The 12,738-nt window shown below is 51.6% G+C and overlaps 1 protein-coding gene and 1 long non-coding RNA gene across 2 annotated transcripts; both read left to right on the forward strand.

Annotated features, from left to right (window-relative positions):
* Positions 1 to 2,188, forward strand: LOC115495810 (uncharacterized). Its single transcript, XR_003961151.4, has 2 exons — positions 1 to 141; positions 2,038 to 2,188. It is a non-coding gene; the product is annotated as an uncharacterized lncRNA (long non-coding RNA).
* A 1,336-nt stretch (positions 2,189 to 3,524) lies between these two features.
* ADRA2A (adrenoceptor alpha 2A) lies at positions 3,525 to 6,992 on the forward strand. Its single transcript, XM_012574606.5, has one exon. The coding sequence runs from the start codon at positions 3,733 to 3,735 to the stop codon at positions 5,065 to 5,067; it is 1,335 nt and encodes a 444-aa protein (XP_012430060.1). The 5' UTR covers positions 3,525 to 3,732; the 3' UTR covers positions 5,068 to 6,992.
* The last annotated feature ends 5,746 nt before the right edge of the window (positions 6,993 to 12,738 follow it).

The raw sequence follows: 12,738 nt of genomic DNA on the forward strand, positions 1-12,738 counted from the left end.
CCCCGAGAGGCAACAGGGGAGGGTGGTCCCGGTTCCCTGCAATGGAGACAATGCTGGAAGCGATGGTGGAGTCAAGGAGTGGAGGAGATGTATAAACATGGAGGCAGCATGCCTAATTAATGACCTGAAACAGCGGGAAAGGTCAGTTTGTTTGCGGGGGCCGCGCTCGAGGCACGCGTGCTGAATGCGAACTTGGCCGCCGTGCCTTGCAAAGGGCACTGCTGCCCTCCCGGGATGGCAGCTGCTGGAGAGGAGCCATCACAGGAGGCTTGACAGCCTTCAGCCTCACTCATTAGTGTGCACCCAGGCCTTCCCCCCTTGGCTGGTGAGCCTGATTCCTTGTAGGGTTCTGCTGAGAAACCAGGCTGCTTTCTGGGGAAAGGGCAGGCTCCTGCAGGTCTTCAGTGTGGGATGCTGCAGAGAACAGGCTGTTTTCTGGGCTGCCTTGTCAGGCACTTGTCGACTGAGTTTGATCTGCAGAGTCTTATTACTCATATTAACGCTGTCAGCAGCACGCATGCAAAAATTGAGCGTCTGGATGCAAACGTCAGGGAATTGATATAAAAATGTTCTTTGCCTGCTGTTCTTTGTCCCTGTGGAACTTTTCTCTACAGTGTTCCAGAGGCTAAAAATTCAAGTTTCTTGCCTAATCCCAGGACTCTGGGAGTTAAGGCTTTATGAATATTACAAATTATCATTAAGCATGGTATAGACTTGTAAAGACAGCTGTCCTGTAGGACAAGGTGTGCCATGGGTTGTCATGTGAGATCTTCAGGCTACTTGCCAGCCCTTGCAATTTCTGACCAGCCTTCATCTCAACACTTGGGCAGAGCCATGAGGTAACCTGCAGAGAAAATCAAAGGGAGACAGCATTACTGAGTCACTTTGCAGACAGCACTGAGCACTTCTGGTGTCAATAAAATCACAGAGATGTCACACGCACAACAATGGTGGCAATGAGAGGAAAGTGCCTTTGATGAGGCAGGTTTTCTCCCTCTCTGAGATGAACACAATGTTATCCCAGCTGTTCCCCACTTGCAGAGAGCTCTCTTTCTAGTGGTGTTTCTGGGACAAACCCTTTTCTTCAGGCCTTTGGCCTCATGTTCCCCTTGAGCTTTGTCCCAGCAAACTGAACTGATCAAAGCTGCTTTTGCCATGCAGTGGATAAGGAGCAACATTGTTGGCTGTGTTTAGCTTCAGGCAGACTGAGGGCATCTAGCTACAAAAAGAGATGGAAAATCAAGGCAGCTGGTCATGCTTTGTAATTTAAATTGGCAGTCTGTCTGTGCTGGGGAATGCAGAGAGCATGGGGGGAAGGCAGAGTGTTTCCAGAAAGGCACCATCCCAGGCCTGAGCAAAGCATCTCAGACAGTCCCTGGTGGCCTTAGTGAAGGTGAACTGTTGGATCAAACTGATCACAGAAGGGGTTGATCAATGCAGGCAGGGCACAGCCTCACCCTTCTCTGTCTGGGTCCTTCCACCCAAGCAGTGACCAAGGACGCTTCTGCCAAGAGTGTTGAAGACTCCTCATCTGAGGAAGACCCTCTGCCAGGCAGAGCAAGGCATCCACAAAACACAGCAGTCCCCTGCAGGAAGGGGATGTTTGCAAAGTCCAGCATATCCTTGACCTCTCACCTGGCCTTGCCATAGACTTAGGTGACTTAGTCCTCTCATTCTTGTAGTGAAATCTGTGTTTGTATGTAACCTTTACTCTCAGACAGATCTTTTCTGTGGGAATGCCAGTCATCTTGGGTTCAATTCACAAGTTTTGAGTTATTATCTGAATTTTGCCCTTTTCTTAGACACACCAGTGCAGTGGGTCCTGCACTCACTTGCTCAGGCAATGGGATTCCCCCTTTTCCCTCACTCAGCCCTGTGCCAGTCCCAGAGGCTGTGCTCTCTGGCTCCCAGACCCTGTCTCTCCCATTCCTGTTCCCTCTCTTGGGCGTCACTGCTCCTGGTCCTGGTTTATAACATGGTGTGTGGCACAGGGACAAAGATGACAGGCCTTCCTCCCTGAAGGCTTTCCTCTTGCAGAGGAAATCGGTTCATTGGCTCGAGCATTCAGCACAGCGATTGAGGGCAGCCTGGATCTGGAGCATCAAGTGAGCATCACTAGAACCATCTGAAACCGAGAGGAAAGAGGCTGCGAGTGAGGGAGAGGGGCTGGAGGTCATGTGCTCTGCAGGTGAGTGATCTGTACGTGCTGAGCTGGCAGCATCAGGGCTGGGTGGGATTCCTGGAGTGTCACTATTGTTCCTTTGCTGTTACAGAGCTTCCACGCTGCTGCTGCAGCCACGGAGGTGGATGCCAGCCCCGGTGCTGTCGGGGCGCGCCTGGGGAGGTTTCCCAGGTGTGGGGCACCCTGCGAGGCAGCTGCCTGCCCAGTCCTGCTGCCCCTGGGGACCGCCAGGAGCGGGTGTGCTGAGCCTGTGCTGTGGCGTGGGGCCGCCGTGGGTGCCCGTGCAGCGGGGCTGAGCCGGGCTGGGGTCGGTGCGGCGGTGCGGGGCTGCCCCACCCGCGGCTGCCCCGCCACCCCGTCCTCCCCTCGGCCGTCGGGGCTGCGGCACCGGGGCCGCCGCTCGGCCCGGCGGGTGCAGTGAGGCGCCGCGGCCGCCAGGTGCCACTGCCCCCCCGCGCTGCCCGGGGCCGCCGCCCGCCCCGCCGGGCCCGCCGTGCGCGGGGTCCTGTATCCCCGGGGTCGGCATCCCGCGGGCTCCTCCATCCCGCGGGCTCCGGCATCCCGCGGGGTCCCGCATCCCGCGGGCACCCCCATCCCACGGGCTGCCTCCATCCCGCGGGCTCCCGCATCCCGCGGGCTCCCTCCGTCCCGCGGGCTCCCTCCATCCTGAGGGCTCCCTCGCCCTCGGAGCCGGCAGCCCAGCCCTCCCTGGCTGACACGCGGGGCCGTGGGGGAGGCGCTGCCCTCGGGGCTCCCAGCACGCACGGCCGCACACCCGGCAGCCGGAGCGGAGCCCGTCCGTTCCCCGGCGCACAGGCGGAACGGGGCGGCAGCTTTCACTCCCTGCGGCCCGCGGAGCCTCCGCAGCGGCCGCACGGTTCTCGCCTCCAGCCGCCCCTCGCACGCCCATCCCCGGGGACAGTGGGGAGCGCTCCGCGGGGCCGCTCCTCTCTCCGGGCGGAGCGGAGAGCCGGGCTGGGCGAGACCCTGGGATGGGGACAGCGTGCCAGTGGGTGCGGATGTGTGCGCAGAAGTGCCGGGGAGCGAGCGGGTGTGCAAACAGAGGCAGTGCGAGCGGGTGCGGTGTGTGCGCGGAGCGGGCGTGGGAGCCGAGCCAGGGGCGTGTGCGGGGGACGCGAGTGTCCATGTGGGCGCAGGGTGCGCGGTGTGCGAGCCGGGCTGCGTGTGTCCGTGTGTGTCTGCCGGTCCATGTGTGTCTCTGTCTGTGTCTGTGTGTGCGTGTGCGCGCACCGGGGGCAGCTCCCCACGTGGGGCTGACGCGGCAGCCCCGGCCCGATCCGGGGCTATAAAGCTGCTCGGCGGCGAGCGAGGCAGAGCAGCCGCGGCCGGCTGCAGCTCCAGCCCCGGCCCCGCTCCGCCCGCCCCGGCGCGCTCAGGATGCGCCGCGCCCGCCCGCAGCCCCCCGGCCCCCGGCGCGCCGCTCTGCCCCGGCCGGAGGCGCAGTAGGACGCGGGGAGCCGCGCACGGAGCCGGGCGCGGCGCGGGTGGAGCCGGGGCGAAGGGCGGGGGTGTCCGCGCAGCCGGGGTTGATGTTTAACCTGGAGCGCCCGTTCACGGAGAGGGGCCACTTCTTCTCCTCCATGGAGTACCAGCGGCAGCTGGAGGAGGAGGAGGGCTACCCCCCTCCCGGCGCTAATGGGACCTTCAACGACAGCGGGGCCGGCCCGGGCTGGGGCACGCCGTACCCTCTGCACACCACCATCACTCTCATCAGCCTGGCCAGCTTGCTCATGCTGTTCACCGTCTTTGGCAACGTCCTGGTCATCATCGCTGTCTTCACCAGCCGGGCGCTCAAAGCCCCCCAGAACCTCTTCCTGGTCTCCTTAGCCTCAGCTGACATCCTGGTGGCCACGCTGGTCATCCCCTTCTCGCTGGCAAATGAGGTGATGGGGTACTGGTACTTCGGTAAAGTCTGGTGTGAGATCTACCTGGCTTTGGATGTGCTGTTCTGCACCTCCTCCATTGTGCACCTCTGTGCCATCAGCCTGGACCGGTACTGGTCCATCACGCAAGCCATCGAGTACAACCTCAAGCGTACCCCGCGACGCATCAAATGCATCATCTTCATCGTCTGGGTCATCTCGGCTGTCATCTCCTTCCCACCACTCATCTCCATCGAGAAGAAGAGTGGGCAGCAGGCTGACCAGGGGGTGGCAGGGTGCAAGATCAACGATGAGAAGTGGTACATCATCTCTTCTAGCATCGGCTCCTTCTTTGCCCCCTGCCTCATCATGATCCTGGTCTACATGCGCATCTACCAGATAGCCAAGAGGAGAACCAGGGTCCCACCGAACAAGCGGGCAGAGCGCCCCGAGAAGAAGCAGAATGGCTTGACTGACAAGGAGGACCTGCCAGCCACAGCGCAGCTCAATGGGGAGAAGGCAGCAGGAGGCAGTGGTGGGCAAGAGGGAGAGGTCAATGGTATAGACATGGAGGAGACCTCTTCCTCTGAGCACCAGGAGAACAACCAGTGTAAGAAGTCAGAGAGACCATTGAAAGGAAAGACCAAGACTAAGCTGAGCCAAATTAAGCCCGGGGACAGTTTACCCAGGAAGACAGAGGAGGAGAGGAACACCAAAGGGTCCCGCTGGAGAGGCAGGCAGAACCGGGAGAAGCGTTTCACCTTTGTGCTTGCAGTGGTGATCGGGGTCTTTGTCATCTGCTGGTTCCCCTTCTTCTTCACCTACACGCTGACGGCCGTCTGCGAGAGCTGCTCCGTGCCTGACACCCTCTTCAAGTTCTTCTTCTGGTTTGGTTACTGCAATAGCTCCTTGAACCCCGTCATCTATACCATTTTCAACCATGACTTCAGACGGGCTTTCAAAAGGATCCTCTGCAGGATAGAGAGGAAAAGGAATGTTTGAAGGACCCTTTGGTACCAGCAGGACTAACCAAGACTTTGTAGGAGTGTGAAGTACGTCTCTCTTGGGCTGTGCTTGTGTGGGATGGTTTCCTTCAGCTCATGAGCAGGAAGCCTTTAAAACCTGAGATGAGCCTGTGGGAACAGTGAGGAGCAGCAGGCAAGTGGAGGTCCGAGCTGTGGCATTCAGCTTGCCAGGGGAGGATGGCCTTTGACTTGCTTGGTTTATTTTGTTAGTTGTTTTTTTTTTTTTTTTCTTTTGCCAGAATCTCTCAGTGGATATTCTCATGACTGCTCAGTTTGACTCTTTAAAGGCAAACATCATGCAGCTCTGCGAGATGAACAACAAAGAGGGAGTATGCCACACCAGAGGTGTTGGCTTTTTTATTTTGTTGTGACTTCCCCCCCCACCCCCCCTGTTGTATATGTAATGAATTTTGACCCCCTTGTAAAATACAGTATTGTATTCTTGAATTTGAATGTCTTAATTTTTGTAAGGCAAGCAGCTTTGAAACTGTGAATGCTTTAATTATCTTTGGTACTTTAAAGATCTTTCTTTTCCTACCCCCTGCAAAACCACTGAACAATTAGAGCCATCCCCTACCTGACAGTTTGATAATATTACCAAAATTCCCAAATTCCTGTCTTTTTTTTTTTTTTTTATGGCTTTAAAGCTTAGGATCACAGACCTCACCAGACTGGCTATTTTTGTTGCTATTTTTTTAATGTCATACCCGTTTCTGTTTAATTTCTGTGTTGCCTGTGACACAACACAGCTGAGATGGCAATTGCCATCTCGTTACTCGTGAGAGCAGAGCCCGACAGAGCGATGGCTCTGCTGTGCAGGCAGGGATGTCCCAGGCAACAGAGACTGTCTCCCTTGCAACGTGAGCCCTGGGACCCTGCCAAGCTCCCCACGAGTTAATCTCGTTTGATATTATACCGCTCTGCAGCACTGAAATGTGTTCGATGCTCACTTGCTTCCTCCACCTCAACTGTAAATAGTCACGTTTCAAAGCAAACAGCAGGGCTCTGCCTACCATGTTCTCTCATCTGTGCTGATTTGTGATGGTTTAACTCCTGCAGGATTTCCTGCAGAGATGAAGGGGTTTGTGCACAGTGGCCATTCGTCTTTCTCAATTAAGAAAGAGTTCAGGTTTTAACTTGCCAGTCTCATCTTTCCTAGGAAATAGGGAAGCATCCCTCTTTCAGTCTTATACAAGGCAAAACTCTGAAATGAGAAACTTAACTTCCAGTTTCTCCATTGTTTTATAATGTAATTAAGCTTTTTTTTTTTTTTTTTTTAATCCAAGTGTAAATATTGTGAGATTGGCGCAGGAGAGAGAGTTAATACTGCTTTTACACTCTTTCCTGAAATGGCTTTCAGCTCTTTGTGCTAAAAAAATAAAATCCTAAACAAAAATGGACAGAACAAATCTAACATCCTTGTGCCATGAATAAATTTCTGGAGAATATTTATAGGAAAAACTTTTGATTTGACACAATAAATAAGTTTTTTAATGTTAGGAAAACAGCTTTATCAAATGCTGACAAGTCACAGAAATGGTTTGGAGAAAGCAAAGTTTGTATACGTTGAATGTATAAATGAATTTGCCTTTTCTGGAGTTGTATGGTACGTAGGAAGAGACTTTAAAAATACATTTTTACTTTTGGGAAGTGTTTTGTTGATTTTGCTCTCTTTTGACTTTCTAATTAATTCCAAGTGTCCCTGGATGCATCTTGGGACTTGGAGAGCAGTGTTTACATTCACTTGCATTTTCAGAACTGAATCCTCAAGAGGTGAGGAAAGCAAATAAACTGTGCTTTAATGTAAAAAACAAAACAAAACAAAAACAAAACCAAACCACAAGCAGAAGTTGCTATAATGGATGATTATTTTTATTAAATAAAAAAGCGTTTACAGATCAAGTGTGAAAATCCTCTGAATAATGTTAGCTGTTTTATTTTGTTGTATTTTATTTTCTGAACCGTTCAGCGATCTGCCGGTACCTTTGGGTTTTGCCATTTTTTGAAGAACAAACTGGGAAAAGCACTCGTGTTGTGTGAAAGGGATTTCAGCCCAGGTAGGAACAATGGCTCTGTTCATTATGCAGTGGCATAATAACAAATGAGTCCTCGATATTTCTTGGGTATTTCCACCCCTCCTCTTTGTGCCACAGGAAGGGCATTCATGTGTTTGTTAAAGAAAAGAGTGTGGGGTGTGAGGGTGTGATTGGCACCCTGGGAGTGCAGCCTGGCTCTGCTGCTGGGGATGCCGGCCTGCCATGGCATCTGCAGCTATTGTGAGGGTTTTAATAATGAGTTTGCAAATGGGATTAGAAACAATTAGGCTGGAAGGCAACATTCTGTGATATATGCAGGAGTGTCCACCTGAGTGGGCCTTTGTTTCCAGCCCCCAGGAGCTCGAGCTTGCTTGCCCTTTCACCAGTGCTACCAAGACCCTCCCTGAGGGAGGTGATGGGGGAACGTTCTCCCACCGAATGTGGAACTGCTTCTGGTGAGAAAATAAATGACCAGAGCTCTGTGTGGGAGCTGCTGGTCCAGTGCCCCAGGGCTGCAGTTGGAGGTGCTTGGCACAGTGGCAGGGGGCCAGGGTGTGCAGGCAGCAGCACTGCGGGGTGTAGGGCACCCGATGGTGGCCCAGGGATGAACATCTGGGTCACCTCATGGTGGCCTTTGCAGGTCAGGGGAACTTGGTTTGGGTAGAGTGTCCTGCTTCCACTCTGGTCTGGGCTGACCCTGATGTCTTTGGTGGGTTTTACGAAGTAGATCTTGTGGGAGACTCTGGGTCAGTTCCTGGGACATGAGGTGATCCAGAGCCATTGATTGCACTTGCTCCACCCCTCTGGCTGTCAGTGTTCCTTGCTGCCAAATCTCTAGTGTGGACAGTAGAGTATTTTGCTGGGTTTGGGGCTGGGAGACTGAGGTTCTCCCCCTTCCCCCTCCTGACTCCCTCCCCATCATTGCTTCCAGGTCATTCCCTTGCAAATGACGCATTAAGGGATGTAATGTACTTTGATTGTTTTTTATAACCTTTTATTTTGGGGCCGAAAGGTTAATGGTGTGAGGGGAGGGAGGGGGACCTGTCTCCCCAGCTGGGTGGGAGCCAGCCAGGCTGGCACAGCAAACACCAGGCAGAGACACCACTGCCAGCTCTGCCCTGGGAGATGTTCCTCCACCACTTTCCTCTGTGAGGTGACCCTGCACACCACCCCTTGTGTGGGGACCCCTGAGGAGGGCACAAAGGTGCCAGACAAGGGATGTGCAGGAGGAGCTCAGGTGAGTTGGTCTGGTGGAGCAAATGTCCTGAAATTCTTCTGGGGAGAGCTGTATGAGCAGCAGGGCTGCTCTTGCAGAGACCTGTGGCTGCCTGCCCAGGGCTTGTCCCTGACCCCTTCATTTGTTCCCATGGGGTTTTGGTCACGTTCTCAGGGGGCCAAGGAGCTGGCCACATAGAGGAGCCTCTTTCCAGTGAGGGAGGGACTTGGCCTAAGTCACTCTGCTCACACAAAATGAGTTTCCCACACCCAGAGGAGCCTTGGCAGATTTCAGGCAGTGTCCATCGGCGTTCCTGTGCTGTAAGTACCCCCAGTCCCACCCTGCATCCTCTTGCTCAGGGGAAGGTTCCCTCTGGGTTGGGTGGTGGCCCCGCTGCCTGTGCAGCTTTCACCAGTTGAAGCTCTTTGTCTTATTTCTTAACATTCCCTGTTCTTTGGAAAAGTTCAAAGTCTGTCGAGATTGCTCCATTATTACAGCCAGTGCCCTGGCAGACAGCTCCACTTGCAGCTCTCATCATCTCTGGTGTGAACTGCTCTTTGCAGCTGCTTTATAGGAACATCTCTGTGACTTGTGGAATGTTTGTAGTAGCTGTGATTTCTGTACCTTAAGTTGTAGAAATGGAGTGAAGAGAGAACAGAATTTGCATCAGCCCAACCCTTGCAGTAGCCACTGGTAGTCACTTGGCTCACAAATGCTCAGGACCAGATCCCAACATCTCTGGGAACAGAAAGTGTTGTAGTCCTTGGAAGTCCAGGTGAAATTCTACCTGGGGGTCACAGTGCAGCAATGCACAGTGCAGGGAGGCTACAGCACAATCCCAAATATCCTCAAGGCTGAGCAGAGGGGATGGTGAACAGGGCTGTGGAGGACACAGAAATCCGTGCCTTTTTGTGTCAGACCATGGCTAGTCCCGGAGCGAGGTGTCATGCAAGCAGAGGAGGAGGCCTGCTGTTGTGGAACAGGGGTTGTTAAGAGGTGTTGAATGGAGATATCGATGTTTGAGCTGGTCATTCAGCATTCTTCCATCTTGGGGCACCTTGGCCATTTCAGTTGTCCCCTAGGAGAACTCAGTTTCCAATGAGGACCACAAATTTTGAGGTCATCATCTCACATCCAGGAGTATGGGGGCATGAGGTAGGTCTTGGTACCCAAATCCAACAGAGAGGCATGAGGATAGACCATAAAAGGGAGCAGGAAGACAACTCCCTCACTTGAGCACAGGTATCATCAACAAAGGTATAAACTTGTTGGCTTAAACTAGCTTAAAACTGCTTAAGCTGGCTCTAGTTTAGTCTGTTAGTGTGATCGTTGTGATAGTGTGAGCCAAGTTCAGAGAAAGCATCCGTGCTGGCTTGGATCTAAGATCTGCTTTGCTTCTGTGACTCTGAGAGTGGCCTGTAGCAGATTTTAGGGAATAGTGAAGAGCAAGGCCCTTCCCAGGAGGCCTGGGGGTCATTAGGTGCTCTGGGATTTCCTGGGGCCAGCAGTGCCTTTTGCACTAGTGGAGAAATTCCACTGACATGTGTTTCCTGTGGGCAATGCTCTGCAGCGGGTCTGGAGGGCTTTCAAAGGCATGTTTGAGTCAAAAGCCAGCAGCTGGGGCTGTGTGAGTGATGGGGGGAATGGGTTCCACCAGGAGGTGAGATGAGCTGACCTGAGTGTCCCTGCTTCCCTGCGTGCAGTGCCTGCAGCCTTTGGCCCAAATTGGTTTGGGCACAGCCCAGGATATTGCATTTGCAGGAGCAGCTTTGAGGTCCTCCAGAGCTCTGTGACCTGCTGCAGGGTTCACTCCCAGACATGAGAAACATTTGCTTTAAGTCAGCTGCTGCATGGAGGAATAGATTGCTCTGTTGCTGTTTGAAACAGTTGTTTTGTTGGACCATGACTTTATGGCCTTTTTTCTTGTTTTTCAATTTGTCTCCACAGAAAAAAGAAAAAGACAAGCTTCTCATTGCTGGACATCTCTGATAAAATAATTTCTGGTGGAGGCTGCCTTTTCTTCATCTGTGCATGTGGCATTGCTGCAAAGTATTCATCTTAAGTTTGATACCTTAAGGTGTTACTGAAAAATTCCGTGTAAAAAATGAAATAAATGTATAAATATTTAGGACTCAGCACCCAAACTTCTTTTCTGAACTGACTGAACTTTTTTGAGAAGTGAAAAGATGAATTCTGGTCTTTTGCTACCAGGATAACTTTTGGCACTAGAAGAATTTGGACAAACTGCTCCTCTTGCAGACCAAACCATGCAGGGTTGGACCCTGAGTGTGGCAGACCTGGCAGCTTGGCTACTGGGATGCTGAGTTATACCCTGCTGGAGCTCCCCCTTTTTCCAGCTTATTCCTGCAGCCACAGATCCTGGATAATCTAGTGATAAGCCCTCTCTGTGTAAGGCTGAGCTTGTTCTTGGTTCCACGATGCAGATACTTGAGCTGAAATGGCTCCTTGAGCAGGGTTTGTCAGAATGAAGTTCCTGTTTTTAATTTAGGCAACTTTTCCTTGGCACAAACAGCTCTCCATGCTCGTTGTCTCTGCTGTGCTGTTACCCAGACAGGGCACGCTTCCACAGGGGACACCAAATGCAGCACTGAGCTCTTCTTTTCCCCAGGGAGTACCCAAAACACAGAGAAGTGGCATGATCCCAGTCAACCACATGGCCAACATGAAAAGGGAGTGGAGCCTCCCTGTTTTTTTCTTGATTATGGGTTTGACCTGTAACCTAAGCACAAACCAAAGATTTATACTTCAGAGATGCTAGCTAAAAGTAATCCTGAATTTATTATTTTAAAACAAATATCTTGTGGCTTTAAACCAGCCTCAAAATCTAGTGGGGACAGAAGAGTTAAAATGTCCAGTTCACCTGACTTGCTTACTTTGAAAGATTTACCATCTAGGGCCTCTGGCATTGCTGTCTCAGGGTAATGAAGATGCATCCGATACATTCTGAAAAGCAGTATAATTACTTTCATCAACACCAGTCAGTCTTTGGGTGAGATGGCTTTTAAACAGTGCAGCAGGGAGGAAAAGAAAAGCTAAATGCTGCTCTGCTGAGTTGGGCACGCACTGAGGAGAGCAAGGTAAGCAGTGTTGGATGCAGGGCAATCTTTCATCACTGTTGGCTCTGTGGGGACTAATTAGAGAATGTTGCTCTGGCTGCTGTGACTGGTATGGATGGGATTTGCTCCAAACAGGGTTTTCTGTAGTCAAATAAGATGGTTTTAGCAACAGATGCAATGGTGGCCACTGCCTTTAAAGCCCAGTATTAATTGGCTTAAACCTTTGCTTTGGAAATTATCTGCTCCTATTGTAGCTATTACTCATTGTTCCCAGAAATGCCTGTTCCTGACCCTGCTGCTGGGTGATGTGAGAGATGTGAATGCCATTGCTGTGTAACCATTTCACTTTGCATGTGCAATTAAACATGCATGTTAAACATTGCACATTGCATGTGCAACCGTGTCAGGAGGGTGGTCATGTCACAAAGGAATGACATCCACCCGTGGGGGGCCTGGGTTTTGTTTGCCCTAAGTCAAATAGCTGTTTTCATCACCTTAGCTTCATGGATTCCCACTGCTGAGGATGTAGGAGTGACTGGGGGTAGGATGAGGGCACACACTTGGGGATGTACAAATAGAGGCCATGGAAAATGAGACACGGTGAAGCTGGGTGTGGAAGAGGTTGGTGTAAACCAGATGATACTGCTGTACACCCATCTGCAAAAGGATTTAGTCTGAAATGCTGTGGGAGACAAACAATCCACTACAGCAATTCCAGCAACTGAGAACATAAAGATAGGACCCTCCCCTCTAATTAATTGACATCTCACTTGGGATTGCATGGACTGACATCTTCAAGTTATCAGATGTTTGGAGGAAGAGGTGAATTTTTAGCTGTTGTTTATTCAGACCAAGATTTAATTAATATTAAATAGATTAAATATTTGATGAAATAGACTGAAATTAAATATTTAGCTCCCTCTTCCCCCCAGATAGCAGCCCCAGTGGATGTTTATGTGGGCAGTAAAGCTAGAACATCTTCTGAATGTCAGAGTGTGTTCAAAGATCAGAGTTACATGGGAGTATCATCTGTGGATATTAATTAAATTTCTCTTGGATCCTTGTCTTTGGCAGCCCACGTGGGAAAGTGGTCTCCTCTGGGATTATTGAGCCATGACCTTCTGGGACTTAGGTACCACTTCAGTGCAGGCTGTCACCCCATTCTCCTGCCACATTCATCTTCAGTGGGGAAAGAGGCCTCATGGGGAAGGGTTTTCTCCTGTGCTTCTCATTTATCAGGGCAGTGAACACAAACTGAGAAGAAAACAAGGGTTGTTTCATACAGATTAATTACATTCCTGAAAAGGAGAATGTGGAAA

The sequence above is a fragment of the Taeniopygia guttata genome, chromosome 6, assembly GCF_048771995.1.
Source record: "Taeniopygia guttata chromosome 6, bTaeGut7.mat, whole genome shotgun sequence".
Taxonomy (NCBI): Eukaryota; Metazoa; Chordata; class Aves; order Passeriformes; family Estrildidae; genus Taeniopygia; species Taeniopygia guttata.